Source organism: Corvus hawaiiensis, chromosome 15, assembly GCF_020740725.1.
Source record: "Corvus hawaiiensis isolate bCorHaw1 chromosome 15, bCorHaw1.pri.cur, whole genome shotgun sequence".
Classification (NCBI taxonomy): Eukaryota; Metazoa; Chordata; class Aves; order Passeriformes; family Corvidae; genus Corvus; species Corvus hawaiiensis.
This window is the reverse complement of record NC_063227.1, coordinates 4,395,339-4,418,905: the sequence shown is the minus strand read 5'-3', so window position 1 is coordinate 4,418,905 and position 23,567 is coordinate 4,395,339. Positions and strand designations below refer to the sequence as shown.

The 23,567-nt window shown below is 41.9% G+C and overlaps 1 protein-coding gene across 9 annotated transcripts in view; it reads right to left on the bottom strand.

The window, feature by feature from the left end:
- EBF1 (EBF transcription factor 1) overlaps positions 1-23,567 on the bottom strand; it is a 271,179-nt gene that overhangs the window by 59,260 nt on the left and 188,352 nt on the right. For 5 of the 9 annotated variants that reach the window (XM_048319834.1, XM_048319838.1, XM_048319836.1 and 2 more), the window contains exons 9-10: positions 10,293-10,426; positions 2,524-2,650 (exon numbers count right to left, since the gene is read on the bottom strand). In XM_048319834.1, the coding sequence (XP_048175791.1) occupies positions 2,524-2,650; positions 10,293-10,426 (261 nt within the window). The remainder of the gene's footprint in view (positions 1-2,523; positions 2,651-10,292; positions 10,427-23,567) is intronic. The other 4 variants (XM_048319835.1, XM_048319839.1, XM_048319837.1 and 1 more) reach the window with 1 other exon arrangement.

Below are 23,567 nucleotides of genomic sequence, written 5' to 3'. Positions count from 1 at the left end.
TGCAGGCCTTGTTAAAAAAAAAGAAGGAGAAAAAAAAAAAAAGGAAAAAAAAATAGTGCTATGTGGGAGTTAAAACAAGTTCTCATGGGAAAAATGAATGACAAGAAATTCTAGCTTTAAAAGAAACAGCTAATCTGCTAGTTTGATTGTTCTTCAAAACTTACAATGAACCAATAATCCTAATTAAAACCACTTGGCCTAGTTCTCTAAAGCATCATAGCTTTTTCTATGCTTCGTTTGTACACACCATAGACTATTAGTTTTTTTCTAGTGCTCACTAACAAAGTGCTGACTTTGTTGGGATGGCTGAGCTAATTTCGTGAACTCAGTGTGAAACCTTAGCTAAACAAAATTGTGGTAATTTTCCTTAATTTGTAAAAGTGATTGGAGTGCAAACAAAATTTTCCTCTTGGGTCAATCCTATAATTTTCAATTAACTAAAACTAATCGGCAGGCGTGTACTGAACGTGCATTTTGTTTAAAGGGCTGGAAGGCACTTCTGAAGGTCAGGATGCATTAACTGTTTTTATCTTAGTTTCATTTAGTCCTTTTTAAAAAGCTACATTTAAGTTCAGGCTGGCTCTAAAAGGAAAATGCAAATTGTGTGAGGTAGGATTTCAGTCACAACAGCTTTACTGTATCTATTGTAACTCTGTAAGTAACTGCATAAGTGAGAGAACTGTCCATAGACTGGCTCACCTTTGATTTTATAATTTTTTATCATTATTATTTAGTACTTCATAACTTCCATTTATTGAATGAAAAATACTTTGTTTTAAACACCAACCTGAAAATGCATACATGGAAACACTCACCCTACTGGGACACTTTATTTCCACATTCAGCCATCTGCTTCTGGGCAGACAAGCTAAATTGCTGCCCTCCTTTTTACTGGAAAAGCTTATTAATGATGATCTGAAAAGCAACCCCAAAATGGGTTCAAGCCATTTTTACACTTAAAGAAGTCATCAAAAATTTCTTTGCAAAGTTAAGGAGAGCAGGTTTCCCCCTTTTTTCTTCCTTCCACATTCACACCTGCCATTTCACCAGCCCCAGAGGCAGCCACCCCAGTGAGGTGACAACAAGCAGGACAGCACAACTTCCTGCAAGAAAGAAAGGAGGGAAAGGATTCATCTCAAACAGTCTAAAGCTCTGGGCAACCCACTCCAGTGATGGTTCACACCATCAATTTGCACTAGCCATCAATCTGACCTTTGCTTTTCCTTTTGTTCCAACACATTCAAACTCTAAATAACTTTTCTGATATGGTGAGTTATCATCCAGTATATGGACTTCCCACACATTGCTGAAATCATAATGCTCACAAATAAACACACAAAGCCTCCACAAGTGCCTGCTGCTCAGCCAGCAGGGCAACATGTGAACATTGTAAGAGCCAGTGTAAAGAAACCCAGTGCATAATCCCAACTGGGAGAGAGGGTATTTGAAAAAAAAAAAAAGAAAGCTTTATAAAGCACTTTTGTTCAACTTCCTTAGTGTTAACAAAATTCAAATAAGAGCTTTCCTGCCCAGCTGGAGCACAGAATTCTCTCCTCTGCCTCAAGTCCCTGGGTGTACATTGAGAGCTGGAGCAATGTATGTGCCCAGTGGAATTCAGAATGCCTCAGTCACAAGTATTTATGATATATCTTAAAGTTCCAGGGGCAATCAAGGATGAGGAAATGAATTGCACTGGGTTGTGCTGAACCACAGTTCAGGCAAACAGTTCCAGCATAGTCCTGGCTGTAGATGTGAACAAGTGCATTAAAAGCACATCAAAACCAGGGCAAAGCTGTTAATTCCTGCAGCACACACACATTCCAAGGAATCAGTGACACACATCCCTTCTAGAAAGTTAAGCTGCTGCTTGATTTATTTCCCAGGCCATTCTTATAACTACTGAGAATGGTTTGACACTGACAGCACCTGCAAAGTCCCAGTGTGGTTTTTTTGTTAGTAATTCTTGAGGCCAAATCACTCTACTTAGTGGTCTCCAGTGTGGAGACCACCCCAAAGTACCTGCAAGTCGCTGTGTCTGCAGCACTGGCTGGGCTGAGAGCTACTTGAGCTCCCTGGAAGTCAGAGAAAAGTGTGTTATGGTGAGATGGGCTGGCAAACAGGCTGCTGCTTTGAACCCTTGCAAGACTTGCTGGAGAACTGAGATGGAGATGTTTAGCAGGATCCTTCTCGGGGCAGCTTTGTGTGTCTGGCTCCTTGTGCTTGCACTCTTACTCTGTTTGTTTAAGTACTGCAGTATCTGTTTCCCTCCTTCCTCCCCCCTCCTGGGTAAAGAGATGTCCCATTGTGAGGACAACCAGCCAAACAAAAATCCCACACTGGTGTTTTCAGATTCATCCCTACAGTTACCCAGTTCTGACTCCAACCTCAAACTGGTCCCTTCACTGACATCCTCAGCCAAAACAATAAGATACAGCACAGCTTTTAACGACGAAAGCAGAAGCCTTAATAAGTGTGATGTATTGCCTGCCCTATTTCTCCTCCTTTCATCTAAAGCATCCATACCTGTGTAAATGAATCTTCCAGGCGTTCCCTTGCAAAACTGCTTAGACTTGTAAGACAATGTAACTTCTACAACCCCTGGGATATGTCGGGGAGGCGTCTGTACACGGATGGCATGCGGAGTAATCAGCTAGAGAAAACATTGGGAAGGGAGAAGAAAGAGAAAAAAAGCACTGTTAGATGCTGAACACTTCTTTAATAACACTTTCCTCTCAGATCACAGTAAACAAGCTTTGAAACATGTAATTAACCTGTCAGTGTTTGAATACAATCTTGATGTAACCCACACAAAAGCCAGTGACTACAATATTTACAAGCATTCTTGTAACAACATTATTCCTGTTTTCATACATGGCAGGCAATCGCTTCCTTGTGCAAGCATCAGCCCTGGTTTAAGGCAATAACTCCAGCTTACAGCAGCAGGATTCCCACGTTTGCTTGGATGAATTCTGGAGTCATGACAGTGTCCAACACAATAGATTCATAAATGACACGTGGTCACACGTGTGAACATGGCACAGCACAAGCCCAGGGTTTTAAATACTCTAGTCCCCGCCTGATATCTGTACGTTGGAAAAGCACCATGTGCTGCTGCTTTAATTTTCTTTTCATTTTGTGGAGGTCTAACTGATTCCTGTGGAAATGCAAAGCTTGGCTTCTAAAGGATGCTGGATCTTTCCTTGAAAATTATGAGAGCACTCAAAAAAGATGTAGCAAATAAAACCATCTAACCATCACTTCCAGTCTGCTTTCACTGCAATGACTGACACATGTCTGAGAGGGCTTCTTCAGGTGCAGATTTACACAGAAGTAAGTAGATAAACTTAACTTTCTTTTTATTTTGGCTGGGGATTCTGATCCTCTTGGGACAAAGGTTGGGGTGGGTCAGTGCTGCACTTTCCAGGCTCTAGACCATTTTTGCTCTTTCAGGATTCTGGACTGAATTTAAAATGTGGTCCCTGAAATTATTAGCAGAGCCATCTAGGAGTTCACTAATTCATAGCAGATTATCTCAAATCTCTGCTGCTCTCAGAAACTACAGCATTGTCCTCCCCATCACCAAAATGTCCTCTTCTCACTCGCGCTCCCTCAAAAAAAAACAGTAAAAAGAGGTCCATAGAAAAGGTGACATGATTGTGTCCAACAACCAAGATACTGCTCTGGCACATGGATAATCCTTCTCTGGCTGTGGCACATTAACACACCTCTAGAGAGGCAAATAAAACCAAGACCATAACCTGGCTTGACAGTGAGCAAAGCGTGAGCACCCCATGCAGACAACTGCTCTATGCTCTTGGTTAAATCATGTCCTGGATTGAGGAATAAATTTCAACAGATTTTTTTATATAATAAAAAGCTTATTTTATTCTTATTTTTACTAGGAACCAAATGTTTCAGCATTGTAGTAAGGTCCTAGCAAAAAAACCCAGACTTTCATCCAGTTCTTTGTTTAGGGCACAGGACTAAAAAAAGAGCACAGAAGGAGAGTAATATCTGTCTGAGAGCCATCTGTGCTACAGAGGGAAATGGCACACACAGTAGGGAGCTCTCCATATTTAAAATAAGAAAATTAATATTAAATCAAGTTGAACGTTAAAACCAAAACTACCAGCATCAACTGCTCCAAAAGCTATTCAGATCCACAGAAGTCAGAAGCCACATGTCATTTTAGAAATTATCATGTAGGGGTTGATATCTTCTTGTTTGGGAGCTCCAAAAGTATGTTTTCAGGCTCTGCTTTGGAATCGTGTGGTTTAGAAACTTACTTTTAAAAGAAACCTGCCCTTTTTTCTAAATTGCTCACTCTATCAATTGGAAAAAAAAAATTAACAGGAGTAAAACAAAACCCAAAACCAAACCCCAAACTTCCAAGGAATGCTTTTACTTAAAACGAGTTGTCTTACAATTGAGCTGACCAAAGCCTAAAAGTCCAGGCCAATTCTCTGCACACCCTCAAAAGGCAGCAGAGGCCGAAGGCAGTGCCAAGCAGCAATTGATTTCTAGTGCTTCAGACACTTCTCACATTGGGATGAGCCACTCTCTGGGAGCTTTGACCCTTCCCCACTGAACCAACACGACAAGTTTAGACTACTTGCTCAACTGTAGGCAGCCAAACATAACTGAGATAAATCCCATCCTCGAGTGGTTCTGGTTAACTGGGTGAAATGGCAAGATGAGAAAAAAATTATGATATTTTTGGGAGAAAATATTTGTAAAAACAGCCAAGGATTTTAGTAGTAAAGGTTAACACGCTCATCTTACTACATCAACATGAGCCTTGCATCCCTCACTCCCATTCTGTACAGGCAGCTTCTGGTTGGATCTTTGAATTTCCCAGCATTTACTGGTCTGTCACCACTTTAATGTTCTTTAAATATAATTTGTGGCATTTTCCAATACTCATCTTCCCTGTTTCCCAAGAAATGTCTGACCTATTTATGGTCCATTGTTACAGAGAGCTGGGGAGAGTTAAGCAAGTTTCCTGGTTTATTCTCCACAAACAGTTTGGTTTTCCTTTGTGCTCTGAAGTAAATAAGTTTAACTGTGTTTAAAACCACAAATATACAATAATGTCGCCCACACATTCCCAAAGGGTGAACATTATGTCTGAAGTCCTATGGTTTAGGACGCTCAGGATATATTTTATTCCTCTCTTCCCTACAACTAAAGCTTGGGAGGTATACCAGGAGAATCCATGGGCCTTTTCCTTTTGCTATTTCTCCGTCACATCTGTCATTGACCACTGGCAGGGATTCAGTGCTGAGCCAGGGGGCCTTTGCTCAGGGTCAGCCTTCAGGTCTCCTGGCCAGCTTGGTTATGCACCAGGAGTTCCCTACATTGCTCTCATATCAGAAGATTGGCTTTAAGGGACAAGCAATGTTCCTTTGCACATCAAAACCTCCCACCTTTGGTCTCAAATTCTGGTTCCGCAGCGCTGCCAGGATCTGTGCTATGGACTAGGGACCAGCTCTCCAAATTGTCCAGATTGGTTTGCAATCCAAATGACCCAACTGGTGCTGCAATTGTCTGGGCATTCCAAGCCCACCCACAACAAAAGCAGATCTGCCCCTGCCTTCTATAACTCCAGGATTGTGGGATGCTTTCCTGTCAACACTGTCAGCCTGAGGCCTAATGTTGGGAACCCACTCCACCTTTCCCTGGATGTTTTTTCCTTCACACCGACATAGCCTGTACCTTCTTCAAGGCATAATCTGCCTCATCTTTACATGCAAAGCATCTGGAACAGGTCAGCTATTACCATCCAGGGATATTAAAAGTAAGGACACCACTTCTGGATGCCTCTGAGCCCTGAGTATCTGGAGACCGGTAAAGCGTTTTGGGGAAGCATCACGACATGATGACCCTGTTGTTTTTAGGCATCTGTCCTCGCCCAGTGACAAACACAAGACACTGAGGTAGATGAGCTTCCTGTGTGACCCAGCAGGGCCAGTGTGTCCTCACCTCAGCTGGGAACTCTTGGTAGATGACAGACATCAAAACAACCATACATGCCAGGAACCAAGAATTCCTAAATAGGAGTTATTTGCCCTTCTGAATAAATTTTTTAAATGTAAATCTTGAGCAAGACATTAACCTGTGATTTGGACGTGAACCCACCAGCCAAAATCCCAGATCCATCTTCCTCCTCCATTCCAGCATTTAGCAAATTGAGAAATGGAGCAGGACATGAAATTAGTAACTGGACCTTTCTTCCCAAGGGGTTTTCAAGTGAATTGGCCTGATACTTAGCAACTGCATTTGCTGTTTGATGTAAATTCTTACATGTCACCTGGGACATGCAGTGGGTTGCACTAAAACCTGAATTAGGGATCTTCAGAATAGTGGGCGGTGCCTGGCCTTCAAAATCCAAAACACATTTGGGCTGAGTGTGTACAACAAGCCTCTTTCTGTGGTTTGCTAATATATTCTAGGCATTCTTGTGTGATACAGCATCATTTCACACTCTTCAGAGTGCCAGGTTACTTTCTTTTTTTAAAAGTGACATTTTATAAGGAGATGTCATTAATCTGAGTCACTAGTTTATTTTTGCATGCTTGAGCTCTGGTTTGTGGTTAGGGAAATGGTGACAATCAGTCATAAATTTGACTTTGACTCTGTGTGAAGAGGACCATTAGGACAGGAATGAAGAAAAATCCCACCAACTGAAGGTAATGACAGCTTTCAGTGAGAACAGAACCCTTAAGGTACCTATATTTTAAAAAACGACCAATAACTTTGTATGCCTCAATTCTGGGCATCCAGATGCTGTTTAATAAGCCTTGGTTTGCAAAAAGAGGGTGCCTACTCATTTTTTAAAAATGAGTCAGAGCTCCAAAATAAGCATTCAAAAACAGAGACTTCCAAAATCAATAACAAACATAAAAAGCAAAATAAAAAACTGTGTCACAGAATTTGATTCAGCAGCAGCAAAAAAAAAGAAGCAAAAAAACAACAAACCACCAAACCAAAAAATCACCCCCTGTTTTTGTGCTGTACAAAGGTAAAAAAAAAAAAAAAAAAAAGGAAAAAGATGTTTGAGTGCTTCATCTTTTCTTAATATAAAAGAAAAAGAAGTTGTTTCCAGCTGACTCTGTACAGCTGCAGGAATGTTCTTGGCAGGAAAGTGTTTGAAGAAATAGTTCATTTTAAGCAAATATGGTGGAATATTTATAAGAAACTAATTTTGTCTTCACAATCATGTATTTGCCCTGAAAGTCGACTCTGAGAGTCTCAGCACCCCAACAGGAGAGAGAAACAACCGAGGGTTCTTATCAGCAGTGGCGATTTGGAATATTTGCGACCACGCAGGGACACAGAACCTGGGTGAAACCCCCCAAATTCCAGCTCTGTGTGTGTGTGCACTGCCAGCAGAGCCTGTCTGGCACACAGAAGGTTTGCTGGGAGTTGTCTGAGCACATCCAGCATGTGCACCCGATAGACCAGCACTGTTTGTTTGTCGGTTACGAAAGCCCCTTGGAAAAAAAGGCATTAGACGGCCCATTCTGCTTTATTCTAAAAATACCAAGGGCTTTTAAAGTCATTTTTATAAAGTAATATGGGAGGTAAGGATTAATTGAACCTACTGGCTTAGGGTATCTGCATTTCTGCACAAAATTAATGTGACAAATTAAGTTTTTATTTAGTTCTCCCTGGCTGAGAAAGGTTGCAATTATGTTAGAGTGTTTACAGCTAAAATATATGTTTAAATAATAAATACGTGTTTCAGAAACCATTTTAAACCTCCTTTTTTTAACACAGTCAACTCCATTTCAAGCATATAAATATTTCAATTACAAAACTTGAATACATGTAAAATAAATTAAAAATATATTATTTACATTTCAAATTATTTATAACATGCTCTTTGACAGCAACAAATTCACTCTTAAAAGGAACTTTTTTTTTTTTTTTGTCTTTTAACTTTACTTCTGAACTGGGGTAGGATTTATATTTTAAATATCCATGCAGCTCAGGTATTTACGTGGATTTTGCTATAATAAAGTCTGAGTAATATAGGACCTTTACGATAATTATCTTCACAGCACCTCTCCAAAGAAGGTGACTAATCTTATTACTGTTTTAGAGAAAGGGAATTGAACTTTAAGTAGATTATACGATTTGCCCAAGGTCCCATGCAAAGTCTGTAGCAAAATGATGCTTAATTTCAATATTAGACTTCAACCCCCAAACCACCTGCAATTATAGCTGAAACTGAAGCTAGAAAAATCCACATGAAAATGCTCTGCAAGACTCACTCTTTTTCTTTAGTCTCTGCCTATCTGGTTTTGTTTGGGATTTTCTGCAGCCCAGTTAAAATGATGTTTTCTTTGGATCCATGAAACAACAGGATGAACTTTAAAATTCGTCCAGAATTCAATGACAAAATAACTCGGCCAAGTTTGCTTATAACTGGGCCTTACTGGCAACTCAGGATGAGCCTGCTCCAGTTTTGAAATGGACTCAAATTCAGAGGATTGGCAGTTCAATTTTATACTCTATTAAAGTAAAACAAAAATATTCTTCTTGGGTACTGAAAATGCTCTAGACATTTTTAGAAATGGGAAGGCAAATGAAAGAACTTATTTTGTACTTCATAGGTGGCTCGTATGTGTAATTTGAATTATTTATAGATCACTATTATTTAGGGATCACTCAGACAGCTCATGCATTTCTGCACTTGTTTACCATGTTTGTCTCCTTCTTTTAGAAAGAATGTTCTTTTCTCCTATATGATTTTTGACTGCTCTCATAGGTTATGAAATGAGAAGCAATTCTGTAAGGGAGAGACAGTGAAAGAGTTTTCCTCAACACCAGCTTGCAGCCCATTGCAGAATTCCCAGCAGCAGCAGACTGGCTTCGGTCTGGACCCCCTCTAATATTATTAATTTCATGACAAGGCCTTGCAACCATCAGCAACAATGTTTTGACCAGCACTCAGTCTCCTGACATTAGAAATTGAAAATTAATGGCTTCCACTAATAAATAGAATCAAGATTTATAATGAAAGATCCAATTCTGCAGCACCAAAATCAGAGCACTTTCCTCCCAGCCCCTTCACCTTTCCCTGTAAAACGTCTGCAGCCATAATGGCTTCAATACTAACACACAAAATGCTTACACTGGGCCCAGGGGGCACTTTCATGATCACATAAGGGCTTCAGAATAGGGCTCATTTACTATCTCTCCTTTTCTGGAATGCCCTTTCATCCACACTTGTCCTCAAGTGGAAGGATGAGAGAGAGAGAGAGAGAGAACAGTGAAGGACATTAGAGAATACTCTTCACATGGAAAAAATGCTGCCATATGTGCAGTGGAATCAGTAGGGGGAATGTGGTGGATATAAATTAGGCTACAGTGTTTATTTAATATTTACAGGATATAAGGTAAAGGAGATCCTCTCGCCATGGGGAAGCGTTGCACAGATATTTCAGGGAGGCTGGGGCTTTTTTCAGTATTAAAATAATGAAAATGACAATTTCTTATTAAACCCCCAAAATGTTTTTGGAAAACCCTAAGTTCAAGATGTTCCTTTCCCTGGAGCTGCCTCCCTGTGCCAGTGGGGAACTCTGCCATGGCTTCTACAACCCTGGCCATGGCCATGGGGGCGATGCTGCCTGGGTTTTAACTTTCCACATGTTTTTGGGGAATATCAGGCTCCATGATTAATTATGTGCTGGGAAAAGACAGGTTTTAAGGAGCTGAGAGGAATAACAACAGCAGAAAAATGGATAAGAAATAACGAAAGGGTTCCTGTGAAACTACAGGGGCGCCTGCTAGGTATGAGGAGTCCACTGTGGATACAACACGGTGCATTTGGTTGCTGCTATGAAAATGATACTTAGGCTAAGTATCCAGACTTCAGGGATATGTTATTCAGAGGTGCTGAATTTCTGCAATCTCCACCTCATTGAGCTGCAGCTACCAGCAGCCAGTTTCCCTGGAAAGCGGGATCACCTAAACGCTTGTTTCCTGTGGGCCCTTAGCTATTGTAGCGCTAAACGCAGAATTATTCACACAGGCATTTATCCTCCCCTTTCCTTGGAATAAAACCCACTGAGCTAAATTCTGAGCCAGCGAGAGGAGATGCAAATTCCCCTGGCTATAATGCATTCCTGCCACAGGTAAATTTGACTAATTATTTTCATAAAACTGAGTGAGGCAAGGATTCGTGTCTCAACATTTGTTGCTGATTTAGCATGTGGCACAGAGAAAGGACAGGCTGGCTACAAGGAGACAAAGCTATTAGACATTAGCGTTCAGACAACACCTACCTCACTCCAAACCAGCATGGTGCCGAATATGACCTGTAACCCATCAAAGAAATTGTCTCCTATGATGATGACAGTGGCACCTCCTGTAGTCCATCCTTCACTTGGACTGATGGCTTTGATACATGGTGTAGCTGCTTTTCAACACACATGAAAAAGAGAAGTATTCTGCTGTTAGAACTGGATTTTAATGATAGAAGACATGAGAAAAATAAAATAAAAGCTTTCCTATCCCCCCTTACTAACACAAAGATTTCAGCAATCATGCTCTTTCTAGTACATGTGCACGACCTCAAACTCTATATTTGGAAGCATTTTTTTCCTCAATTAATTTCTGTTTGGTTTTATTATCTGCATTGAAAAAAAAAAAAAATTTTAATCCTACATGAACAAAACAAATCACAGCATGATGGGCAGAGACCAATTGGAAACCAGGACACATCCCTTTTTTTATTGTATATGAAATGTTCAAGACCTGAGTTAATAAAACAATCTCCAGTAAGCTTGCTTTATTATCCATCAGAACCCAAACTCACCAAGGAAACTCCCATAAATATTATGGAAAATATTGGCAAAATAAAAAAGGGTGTAACCCTCAGCATTTCTTTAACTATTCTGCAATCAGACCCAGGTTGTTCAGTATTAAACTATCCTGCTCTGATTAATGCTTTGGCTACTGCAAAAAAAAACCAACACCCCACAAGCAAAACCCACAGCTGCCATCCAGTCATTCCAGTTGTATTGCATCTACAGGAAAAACAAGATATGTGTGCAACACGTTTTGCCATATCCATGGAGTCTCACAGCCACTTTCTTGGCATTGTATCTACTCAGAGCCTCTGAGAGGATGTTGAAAACTCAAGTGCTGCTCAAATCTTGGACCAAGAGCTTCTGGTTTAAGACTATGTAAGCAGAAGCAGCTCAAATATTGGTGGGCTGGGGCAGTATAAACATTCACATATTGATTCTCCTCTTCTGCAGCACCTCAGAATTTAACTGTGCTGAAGCAACAGAAATAACATTACTGTAAAAATAACCTGAATTAGGCAAAAAGCCCTGGGTAACTCTCTGCTGTGGAGGCTCAGGGTGGTCACATCGGTTGACGGAAAGAAGCAACTTCACCCAAAATGCCACCAACTTTTCCTTGCTGATACAGCATCAGGTGAGAATATGGCATTAGACAACATTAGAGAACATTTTAATAAAGAAGGAACCTCAACAATTTCATTACTCATGAAAAACAGGTTCAAGGAGCAGCATAACTCCACCAGCCAACCTCGGAGTTGGAAAGAACAATTCTTTCCTGTAGATATGAACCCAGAGGGAAGAGGCTGCACTGCAAACTCAGGAAGGGCTGCCACTGCCCCCTTTCAGGGTTGCTGGCATTTGGCTGTGAACTGCTACTTGATGGAAAGGCTGATTAAGCTGTTAATTTGGTTTGTAACTTTGAGTATTTGATGATGTACTCAAGGAAGAGCACTCAGGCACTTCCTCAGGTAAGGATTTACTAGGAAGACAGGGATATTAAAGCCCCCCATGTGTTAGCACCATCCAGGATAACACCCTTGCCACTCAATGGGGCAGTGTCATGAGTTACTTAATGAGGCACAGCCCCTGTCCTAAATTCTGCTAATTGCAAAGACAGAAAATTAATTCATTCACAGAAGCCTAATTCAAAATGCTCCAGACATAAAGTGCTAAAGAGACCCCATGCATCTTTATGACTCCTTAGTGAAGTTCTGGTTGGTTGGAGCTAATTGCAGGAGTCAGTGTGGCTGCTGGGAAGCTCCTTCCCCCCAGCCCCTGGGCAGGGTGGGCAGGTGGGGAGCTGGGAAGCAGGAGGGAGCTGGAAAGGGAGCAGTGGAGTCACCCTCAGCAGCTCAGTTTCTGTGAGCACTGCCCCAGACTCACACCACTGCTGGTGGCAGGCATGGATGGGGAGCAAACAGACCCCGGCCATACCTACAAAAGGTTGTCAGGCACAAACTTTTCCACTACTTAAGCTGCTGGGGATGCCAGCTCCAGGGAAAAACACAAACAGGCAGAAAAAAAAATCATTACCCTACTCCAAACTTGGCAGAGCACAGCCATTAACTTTTACATGAGCTAACAAAAGAAACATCCTGACATTACCGTCACGAAAACGTAGCGCGCACACAGAAGTAACTTCAATATGTTTAATTTGGATTCAAGTTACTTGCATAAAACTGTGCATAAAAACCACTGTGATGTCCAAAAGCAAATGCTTTCCCTTCAGCCAAGCTCACAGCAACAGATTTACAGTGAAAGCAGCTTTTCAAAATTCCATCTAGCCCTTTCACAGAATCGAACTTTTTCATAAATAAAAATTAAAATCACTTCCAAATTACACCCTTTCCAGTATTCCCAGTTGATTGTGGACACAAACCCCCCACAATAAAACCCAGAGATAATCAGTTTCCCATGTGTCAGAGAACGAGCTACTTTTCTTAAAGACTACAAGCAACATTTTTTTCCTAAATACCAGTGAATAAAAACTATTTGAGACCATAAGCCATTAACAGAAAACATATGCAGGCTTTGCTGAAAGGGTTGTCAAGCACTGGAAGAGGCTGCCCAGGGAAGTGGTTGAGTCACCATCCCCGGAAGGATTTAAAAGCCATGTAGATGTGGCACTTGGGGACATGGTTTAGTGGTGGGCTTGGCAGTGCTGGGTTTACAGTTGGACTCGATCTTTGAGGTTTTTTCCAACATAAATGATTCTACAATTGAAAATTATAGATTCAAGTAATCTTTACAATGAATGCAAGATACTGTTGGGCAGTTACAGGACCCCACAGAAAAGTTCTTGCTATTTATGTTGTGATGTTCTCTGTGGCCCCTACGTTGCACTCAGAGGTTCAAGGTGCTGCCCTGTGCTGCCACATGTATTTGAGTCCAATATTTTATACATGTATTTACTTCACACCAAACACGTGCCAAGTCCCATCCATGGCAGCCAGGGGGACTGAGGCAGACACTCAGGGCTCTGTGCTGAACTGGGGCTGTGAGCTCTTCACTGGGACACTCTCACCTGCAAAGCCACTGTGAGCATGTGTCATTTTATTTAAATATGTAGAAATTGTGCTGAATCAGTGCCTCATCAAAACTGCTGGCAATAGCCCAGGACATCTCCTCTGAGGATAAAAAGTCAGGACTTGGTGGTTTAATAAGCAGGGCAGGATGGTGCTCTTTGCAGGCACAGCCTGAGATGGAGTGAGAGCACTGTGCATTCCCAAAAGACTTCAGGGCATTCTTTTCCCAGGTCACAAAAACCAGAGGGACTCCCCAGCTTTCCCCACACAGCTTCTCTTGTTTTAAAGTGCAAGTGCCCATAAAGATTGGAAGGGCTGCAGGAGGTGCTGCCCAGCCAGGGAAGTGGCCCTGAAGGGCTGCATCCCAAGGAAGACGTGCTGAGGGAGGCATCCAGACTGCTACCTGTTTTTGAGGGCACAAAACATGTTTATACTATGACATATTTGCAACAACCGGTGTAATTCAGGACATTGGTCTGTCTAAAACTTTGCCCTTCCCAGGCTCTTTGCTTGGAGCACCAAGGAGGATGGAATCGGGTCCCGTTTGTAGCATCACCACAGGTAACACTGGGAGGGGGGCAAGGCAATGACCTCAGCTCTATTTATGCCCCTGGTACAAATGTCTGGCCAGCTCAGGCCCTCAGCTCTTCATACTTCTGCTCTTAATCACTTGGCAACTTTCAAAGCACTGTCTGGAAGGTGTTTACTTCTGTGCAACCCTAGGAAAACAGAGCTAGGCAGAATAATCTTTTCACTGGAGGCCTTGATTTTTCTACATTTTGTTTTGGTCAGAAGACAAACCAAAATATAGAAATTTTTTTTTTTCTTTTTTTTCTTTTTTTTCAGAATGCAAATTTCCAGAATGTCTATCTGGAATTATAACACTTTTCAATACCTCCAAGAAAAACAAGATGTTTTGTTTCAAAATATTATCACTTCTCATGCCCTTCTGTAACCCCAAAGCATCATTTCTGAAATGGTGTTTTTAAAACAAATAGAAAAAAAAGTTACTTAAAATTCATCTTTTTCTGTAGAAGAAGAGTTTTTAGTCAAAATCTGAAGCTTCTCTGGTAACAAAATACAGTGAAGGACTTTAGACCGGTCCTCATCAGGGCAGTGAAGTGTCCCTGATTGATAACATGAACAGACTTTAAGTCCAGGGAAGAATTATAACAAAAGAAAGAATAATTGCTCATTCCTACATATATGAACTTTTCTGTTGTTGTTGTTGAATGAACAACGGGAAGCCAACTACAGCAAGAACCTGAAGAGTTTGGTAGCCAGCTGTCAGACAGGATTTTCACACTCTTTGGTGTGAGCATGTCACACTCATGTTTTTTCAGAACAGTTGGGCTGAGGAAAAACCAAACATCCCCCTCCAGCTGCAGCAGGACCTTGCAGCTCCTCACTGAAGGTGATGTGGCCACATCCTCCACTGGCTCAAACAACCTAATGGTTCTGAGCCTTAATGAGCTGCTCTCCTTCTTTGCATAATATCAGGGCAAATCAGTGCCCACCTCTGACAAGTCCCATCGTGCTGCTCCTGCAGTCCAAGCTCACAGATAGAGATGTCAGAGGCAGGCACTGCAATCCCAAACTTATGGAGGCCAATGGGAATTCTGCCACTGACTTCAAAGCTAAGGTCTCTATTGATAAATGTTAAGGATTTATGAGCAAAGCCTTAATGACTCCGAGGGAAACAACGCTCTTATGAAATCTTTATCTTTTTCTCAGAGTACACATTATTAAAATCTTATCACCTCCCATACAAAGGATGGCAGATACCAACTCCTGCAGATGGGGAGCAAAATAGGAAAAGTTTTTTGTTGTGTGCTGCATGTGTCGGTGTGTTCCTGTGTTCCCACACCTCACAGCTACTGATATACAGGGGATTTTTCTTCCCTCAAACTGTGACAATAAAATGATTACCCCGCCACAGTTTAGCATAATGGTTCAGAAATGCTCATGGCATATTGCAGAGTTAAAGTGGAAATTATTAGGTAGCTCTTCTTTGTTATAATAATGATCACTCCACAAATAAAAGCTCTTCTCCCAAAGGTACTGCAAGGCACAAAATGCTAATTCTGAAGATTATGTGTGCGCTTTTATTAAATATTACTCTGCCCTGTCTGTTTGAGGGCTTCACTGCTCTGATTGTTTTATGAGTGCCATGTTAATGTCAGCCCCATCTTGCTAGCAGCAGGCACACATTTTAGCTTTTGTATGAGAGTTGATCAAAGGCCACGTGCTGAGGGAATTGCTGAGAAAACACGGACAAGCGATAAAAATCTAACAGATTAATTGGTTTAAATTTCATTTCAGGGCGTTGAACTTTGGCTCAGGACACAAGTACTACACTACCAGTCAGGGCCTAATTACCACATTTCCAATTTGCCTCTGAACAATGCTTGGCAGGGAGAATAATAACAGTACTAATAATACTAATAACAATAATAATAATAACTAAACAACAGCATTAATGTCTCCTCTTAACTTCTTGTACACGTCTAACAACTAACTTAGTGTGCAGGCAATTGCAGTAGGAAATTCCTCTCCCCCACACCACCACCCACCTGCCTCCTGAGCATTCCTACCTGCCTCAAACAACACCTGATGACAGAAGCAATAACAGATGCCCTCAGGAGCATCTGAATTTACAGAATCAATAATCTACCAACTCCAGCTCCTCACAACCACACACTGGACATTTCATACTCTTAATTAGGGACCTGCATTTCTAAACAGAGATAGCTTTTTATCCTCCAACAGAAATGATCTGTTCCACTGATAGAAAACAGAGGCCAGAGGGAAAAAAAACATATTTACCACAAAGTTTATGGGTGGCCTTGGAATAAGGGTTAATTGAGCTTAGAGGTAAATGTTCACTGAGGTGAATTAGTGGGATGCACAGCTATCAGCAGGGCTCTGGGACTGCTCTTATTTAGCTTCTGAAATGTATTTGCTCTATGATTAATATCCAGTTTGTGCTGGTGACTGTAAGAATGACCTCGCCTGCAGTTTTTATCGTGAAGTGTGGTTTCATCTTCTATTATTCCATAGATGAGGCTCTTGACAACAGTTGCTGCATCACAACAGGAGTTTAAATGATAGGGCACACGTTTTTATTTTTCTTTCTCTAAGAGTATTGTGACACGCAAGGACACTTGCATAAAGGCAGTTAAAACTGGGAATTAAGAGGAACAGGGAATTTATGTCTCATCTTAGAGGAAGTATTGAAAATATCTGGAATTTAATTTAATTTTCCCCTTTTTTTTCCCTGGGTAAAACCTAATTCCGGGCTAAATAAATAAATGAGCCACAGATTAACCCCACAGTTTATGGGTCTGATCCTGCAACCCATTAAACGCTTTCGCTAAACTACTGATTTTTCACAAATCAGTTTTAAGCACTCAAAACCATGACTTATTGAAGTTGTGATTCAACAAACCACTCAAATAAGTGATTAAAAACCCTGCTGAAGAAGTTGCAGGATAAGTAACTCGATTTTTAAAGGTATCTGGGTACTGTCCTGTGAAAAGCTCCCAAGATCTGGGCAGTGGATACAGAACTCTGGCTTCCCATTTCAAAACAGCCTTGGGTCACGTGTGGACCCCCCTGTGCAGGGCAAGGCTCACCCAGCCTCACACGAGGACCAGCAGCAGCACAGCCAACACAGCAATGCCAACACCCTGGCCTCAGGACTCAGTAATAATTCTGGGATTTTTTTCCAATTTGAAAGAATGAGCCAAATAATTTTTAAGGAGTTGAGCTGGCCTGTTTCATTGAGGGGGAGATTGTTTGGGGTTTGGATGGTTTTGTTTTCCCCTAAATAATACCCTCATTCCTGAGAAGCAGGAATTGTCAATCTGCTCACTGCTCTGAGTGTGCTGAGAGGGTGAACCCCAAAAATTCTGTCTGCCCAGGGAATGGTTGTGGCTATTGCTGGAGCTGCATCCAGCACAAGCAGCTGAAAGCAGCTGAAGTTTATGAAACCAGCCTGGATGGGGAAAAGTCCTCAGGACCAGCCCAAAGGGTTAGTCATAGACACTTCAGGGAAAGAGAATGTGGCAGAGCTTTTATATATTTTACTGGAGCATTAAATCTTCACTCTTGAGCTAAACAATGTGTTTGCTGCTTATCTCGGTGAAGTGATGATCTTCCTGCTTTCCTTTTGCGTATCAAGCCGGCTCTGTCTCCCATTCTCTGCGGACAATGAGCAGCTGCTGTGCAGGAAACAGGGTAGCAGAGGTTTCCCTCTTGAGCAGATAACTCATGCAGCTTTGTGCAACACAGGCACGAGGATGTGATGCCCTGCTCCCCCTTCCCCAGCCCTCTCCTTCACGGCACCTCGATTTTTGGGGGTTAGCATATGCAAGCCTTAAAGACTACAGCACCCTGCCAAAAATGGCAACCTCCTCCCGGTCCTTCATGACATCTGCACTGGGTGAAATCACTGAACCAAAAATATATGCACCGTGCAATCCCTCCAGGTTGGGGGAAGGGAAGGGAAGGGAAGGGAAGGGAAGGGAAGGGAAGGGAAGGGAAGGGAAGGGAAGGGAAGGGAAGGGAAGGGAAGGGAAGGGAAGGGAAGGGAAGGGAAGGGAAGGGAAGGGAAGGGAAGGGAAGGGAAGGGAAGGGAAGGGAAGGGAAGGGAAGGGAAGGGAAGGGAAGGGAAGGGAAGGGAAGGGAAGGGAAGGGAAGGGAAGGGAAGGGAAGGGAAGGGAAGGGAAGGGAAGGGAAGGGAAGGGAAGGGAAGGGAAGGGAAGGGAAGGGAAGGGAAGGGAAGGGAAGGGAAGGGAAGGGAAGGGAAGGGAAGGGAAGGGAATGTTGCCTTTATTTCTGTTTTCCAGTAGTGAAATTAAAGGTCTTGGCGTTGATTTTCTGCTGAACATTTTGGATGCTCGGTTCCCATTAATGGGAAATGAAAATGTAAATTACCTGGGATAATACTCCACCTACAATCAATACTTAAACCAGTGTTTCTCTTTTATCCTGATGCCTCAGCTAGCAAAGTTACATTTCATGGAGTTCTCTCTGTTTCTCTTTTCTTAATGATTTCCAAAGCTCTCAGTTGTTGATCAGTGCCTGAAAAATGACTGCATGGAAAAAGGAGGCAATCCAGAATAATGAGAGACCTGTTGCAACAAAAATCTGCTCCTTATTTTATTTACAACATTTCCATAAAATAATAATTTAGTTATCTCTGTATGATTGCAAGAAATGTATTTTCATTCATTCTCATAAACCCTTTCACATCACAGAGGAAGTGCTGGGAGTTTCTTTGCTTATTTGGGTTATTTTTTTGTTTTACTTTAGGACCTACCTCCTGCTTTCCAAAAATTAATAAAACAGTCAGAGTCCTTAATATCTCCCTGCAAGTCAGTAAAACTTGGCCTCCAAAGAGAGGTCTGCCATCTTTGTTTGGCAAATAATAAATTCCCCAAGAAAAATGCAATGTTGCAAACCCACTTAAAATTATGTTAAATTAAGTTCAGCCTAAACATTAAAATATATATAAACAATACATGTATTATTATTCTTGAAATATACATCTTCACTCTCTCTAAATATACATATTTCAAGAAGCCTAACAACTTTATTGTGAATTTTTTGATGTGCTGCTCTGATTTTTTCATTCCTAGGAAATTTTGCACAGGCTTTAAGCTACAATTTTTACATTCTTTATTTTTTTCTGCAGAATTGCAGGGCTTTCATTTTAAGTCAGCATGAAGAAACTGCTGTGGGTGGCTTTGGTCAAACGTTGCTCCCTGCCTAAACTGGTGCAGCCCCTCAGCTTCAGCACTCTCTGTGCTCTTGAGCAGCTCAGGTGCACAGGGATGCACACACTGGATCAGACATCCAAGAATATTGCACAGGGCCTTTCAAATATTGGCAGCACCTCCAGCTCCACAACTGGGGATACATGTGCTCAGACCCCACCACCAAAGCAGTGACTGCTCTGCTACCCCAGGGATGCACAGATACATTTTGACCTCCAAGCGAGATAAATGCTTTACCATTCAGCAGTGCTTTAGCCCAAATTATTGCATCTCTATTCCTTTACTCCTTCCTCCACCCCATGGTGCCACTTGCAAATGTGCAGGAACAGTGTGTGATAGGCAAAGGCAACAAACACCATGTAGGGGACTGAGGTGTGACACAAGGATGGGATTGTTGTATCTGAGTATGTGCTCTAAAAGTTCTGTTAATAAAACAGTGAAAAAAAAATCCTATCTGCCTGTCCCATTTCAATTCCAGTGGCTTTCCACTATCAACTTCCCTGATGAAGTTATGGAGCCCAGCTAAGTCACTATGACTATTTTAAAAACAATAGGCATGTCCAGAAAGGAGACTGCATCTGGTTAAGTGCACTCAAGTTTAAAAATAGTTGTACTGATGCAATTTCTGGGTGAGGATGGAGACAACCTTGCGAATGGAAGCCCAAAATGTGTACTATAAATCAGCCCTAAAGGTTTGTCAAAACAAACATCACTGCATACTCGCGTACTCCAAAATATACTTAATTTAACTGACTGGTCCTTTGTGATCCAACAAAGAATTCTATATTTGCTAAATGTTAACCCTCTGCTTTATTGCTTTGCTGAACCCAACCTAACAGAAGGGCAGGTGGGTGCAATTTCCAAATTCCTGGTTTGTTTTACCACCAACCCTGGTCCTGTTTTCTCACTTTCATTTTCCATCAGTAACTTAACAAAACAGTAAATCCCTCATAATAAATCTCCCTAGAGTCAGAACACAGGACCAGATAAAATCCTGTAAGGTGTAAGAGCATCCAGAGCACAACAGGGCTGAGCCTTGATGCTCCAGGATCCACTGGTACATTATGGCCACACCACACCACAAGGTTTAATCAGTGATATACAGAAACTATTCTAGATGAAACACAGAGTTCAATCTATGTCTAAATTCTCACTGCCAAACTAAATACTAGTATCAACTACCTTTTATTACATCTTTCACTATCACAAAGGAAAAAACAGAACCCCACATCCCTCAAATTAACCCCTCCCCACTACATTACACAGCGCAACAATCAGAAATCCACCTGAGATGGATATTACAGCAAACAACGAATTTATTTTCCTGATAAAAACAAGATCCAAGTAATACTAATTTTTAGCTGGGGTCTCTTTGCTCAGCAGAATTGAGAAAGTCTGCCCACAACAGAGAGCTCGCAGTAATCGTCTTTCAGAAACAAGAACAACCCATGCAGAAACACAAAGCAGTTCTGCCAGGGACAGGGAGTGCCTGTAATCCAGTTTCTTCAAGGGAAATTCAAGTACCCTAAGAGTTCTTATTCCTCATCTGATTTCTCTCACAAATCACAGGCTCTCTAATGCAATTTTCTGGAGTCTGAGAATCATAAAGTCAAATATGAACAAGTCTGGTGGAAAATCTGTGACGCTAATCTTGGCCTACGTTGTACTTTTAACAGGCACTGAATTTGTGCACCGGATTATCCAGATGGCCATACAGGAATCATCCTGATAGGATTAAACCTTTGTGCTGAACTCTGCTCCATCTGCTCTGGGAGGTTTGCCTATCGCTATCGGAATATGAATGCTCAGCCTATGCTCAACACCACGACTGAAAGCGCCCGTGTACCCCCCCCACACACACACACATACATGTGCACACACAGCTCCCTGAGTGCTTAATTAGTAATGTGAGACGAAGTTACCCCCAAGTTTACCACTAAAGAAACATACTGGTTTTATTACTCGTTTGAAGAACAAAGTGCGCTATATCTAAATTCAAACAAAAGAGCATTTTTGTTGTTGTTCTGGGACTTGTTCAATTCATTAAACCATAATACTGCCATAAATTTATAGATGAAGGCATGACTAAACATAAAGCAGCAAGGCTCTTCATCTTTGAAATCTATTAGTGTATGAGGATGTATGACACAGTCGCACTTTGAAGATGTCATGGTTAAATATTTCAGATTATAAAACAGCCAGCAACAAAACACATGCGTGCACACAGCACTGGTAGCTGCTCTTTGCAGCTCAATCTAGTCACAGCCCAAGAACAAAAAAGTAATAATCACTCCCAGTAAAAGAAAAGCTTATTCCCATTAATGTTTCTTTCTGCTTTTATTATCTATTAATGACAGTCTCCTGCACTCATTGTTGCAGCCTGCCAGATGCAGCAAAGATCCATATTCATCATGTGCAAAAATTGTGCTCGGGCTGTCTCTGTGACAGGTTATGTAGAGCTGCCAACAGAGGGACCAAGGTCTGATGCACGGCCTCGGGTTTCCAGGCCCTGGGCCAAGGGGAAAGGTAGGGAATCTGGCTCTGCTGCAGGAAAAGCATCCCAGTGATCAGAAGGTTTAACTAAATTTCTGTCCTGGCCAGAAATACACTGTGAACTAATGAAGAGCTGGGATGGAAAGGGTGGATATGCAAATTAATTATTATTGTTATATTATTATTATAATGAATAATATATGTATTGAATAATAATAGTAAAAATAATCTTTTTATTATTGTTAGTAGATTCAGCAATGCAATATAATCCTCAGCCCCTGTTTGTGATGGCAGTGGGACAGTGGTGGAGGCGACATAACCTGCACTGCATTTCAAGCAGCAGCCACGACTGCATTGCACAGACTGAGACCCCCTTGTCTCTGCTGTGCTGTGTCTTTCAGACTGTTCCTTCCTCTGTTCTTTGTGCTGCTCCAAGTGCAGGGTCAGGCACCCCCTCACAGCCATTTAGGCTTTACTTGCAAAAACATAAGCATAAAATTATATTTATAGTTCATAGTATCTGTCCAGCAATGACACCACATAAAACCAGCACGCTGAAAATCTGAGTGAATACTTTGGACTCGAGCCTACAAATGCTTAGAGAAGTTGTTCTTTCAATGTCTCTGATAAAGTCATGCTAGGTTTTTATTTATTTATTTAGGGCCGCATTCAGACCACCTACCTCAGGCATTGCAGCCTGTCAAATGTCAGACTCCAGCTCTGGCTGGGTGAGTAAGTCTGCCTAAATTAGGGTCCTCTTTCTGCTGTACAATAAGCAGAAATGGGAAGACACCTCTGGAAGCCTGGAGACCCAGGGAGTTCCGTGCTGGCTCAGGAAAGTACCAAGGGATCTCGGCAAGACGATATCATAGGTAGGGAGCAGCCAGAAGCAACCTCATAAAAAATATTTGGCAGCTGATACTGAGCAGGGACCTGACTCTGGGCTTTTGTGCAGGCACCTCTGCTCAGGCTCAGGGCTGAAGGAGGAGGCAGCACTCACCATCACCTTCAGGATCAGGCAGCACTCACCATCATCCCAGGAAAAGAGTAATTTTCCCCAAAGGGCCCCTAATTACAGTAGCTTTACCTTTCAGTGTCTCAGAGAGCCAAACATGGTCAGAAGAATTTCTTTCCTCCCCTCTTGTTCTCCTCAAAGATCCCACGGAGTTGAGTGATGCTCTCACCTGAATATCCTGCAGGAAAGTGCTGTGACTTCAAACCCAACCCATGAACTGCACAATGCTGCAGCTGGAAAGACGAGCAGTGCTGTGGTCAGGCAGAATTTGCTCCGAGTGCTAGCCTTCCCTCTGGGCATGGATCAGGTAACACCAAACCTATGAATTCCATATGCAAGCCGGCTTTTCAGGAAACAGCAACATGAGCTGTCTGTTCAGCCACCAGCAGCAGGGGAGAGATCCAGCACTCTGGTGCCATTTCACAACACAGAAGGGACCTCTGTGGGAAAAGCACTTTGCTTTTTCATGGGATAGATACAGAACCTCTGAGAAAGCTGCTACAAAACCATAATGATATGGTATTAACCAAACATAATTAATTCTGAACTGCCTTACACTCCCAGTGCTAACAGGCACTTCAACAGTAGTACACCAAACAGCACACAGGTTCCTGCAGTACTTGGGACCAGATTTTTAGGAGCATCCACCAATCCAGTGGTTGCAGTAAGCAACTAATGGAATTTTCAAAGCGCCTGGCAGACAGGCATAGAAATTCTGTCGCCAGAGTTTTAAGAATCCCACTAAACACCGACCTGCAGCTTTAGGCACCTTGGTGCTTTGAGAGTTTGGCTTTAGGTCCAAGAATCTCCAAATAGGGATACCTACGTTCTTGGGTGACCACTTGCCTCACAAAAAATGGATCAGAAGTTCAGAAAATCCTAAACATTCACATCATGAAGGGCAGCACCTCGTTAAGCGTTTCGCTGTGGCCGTTGT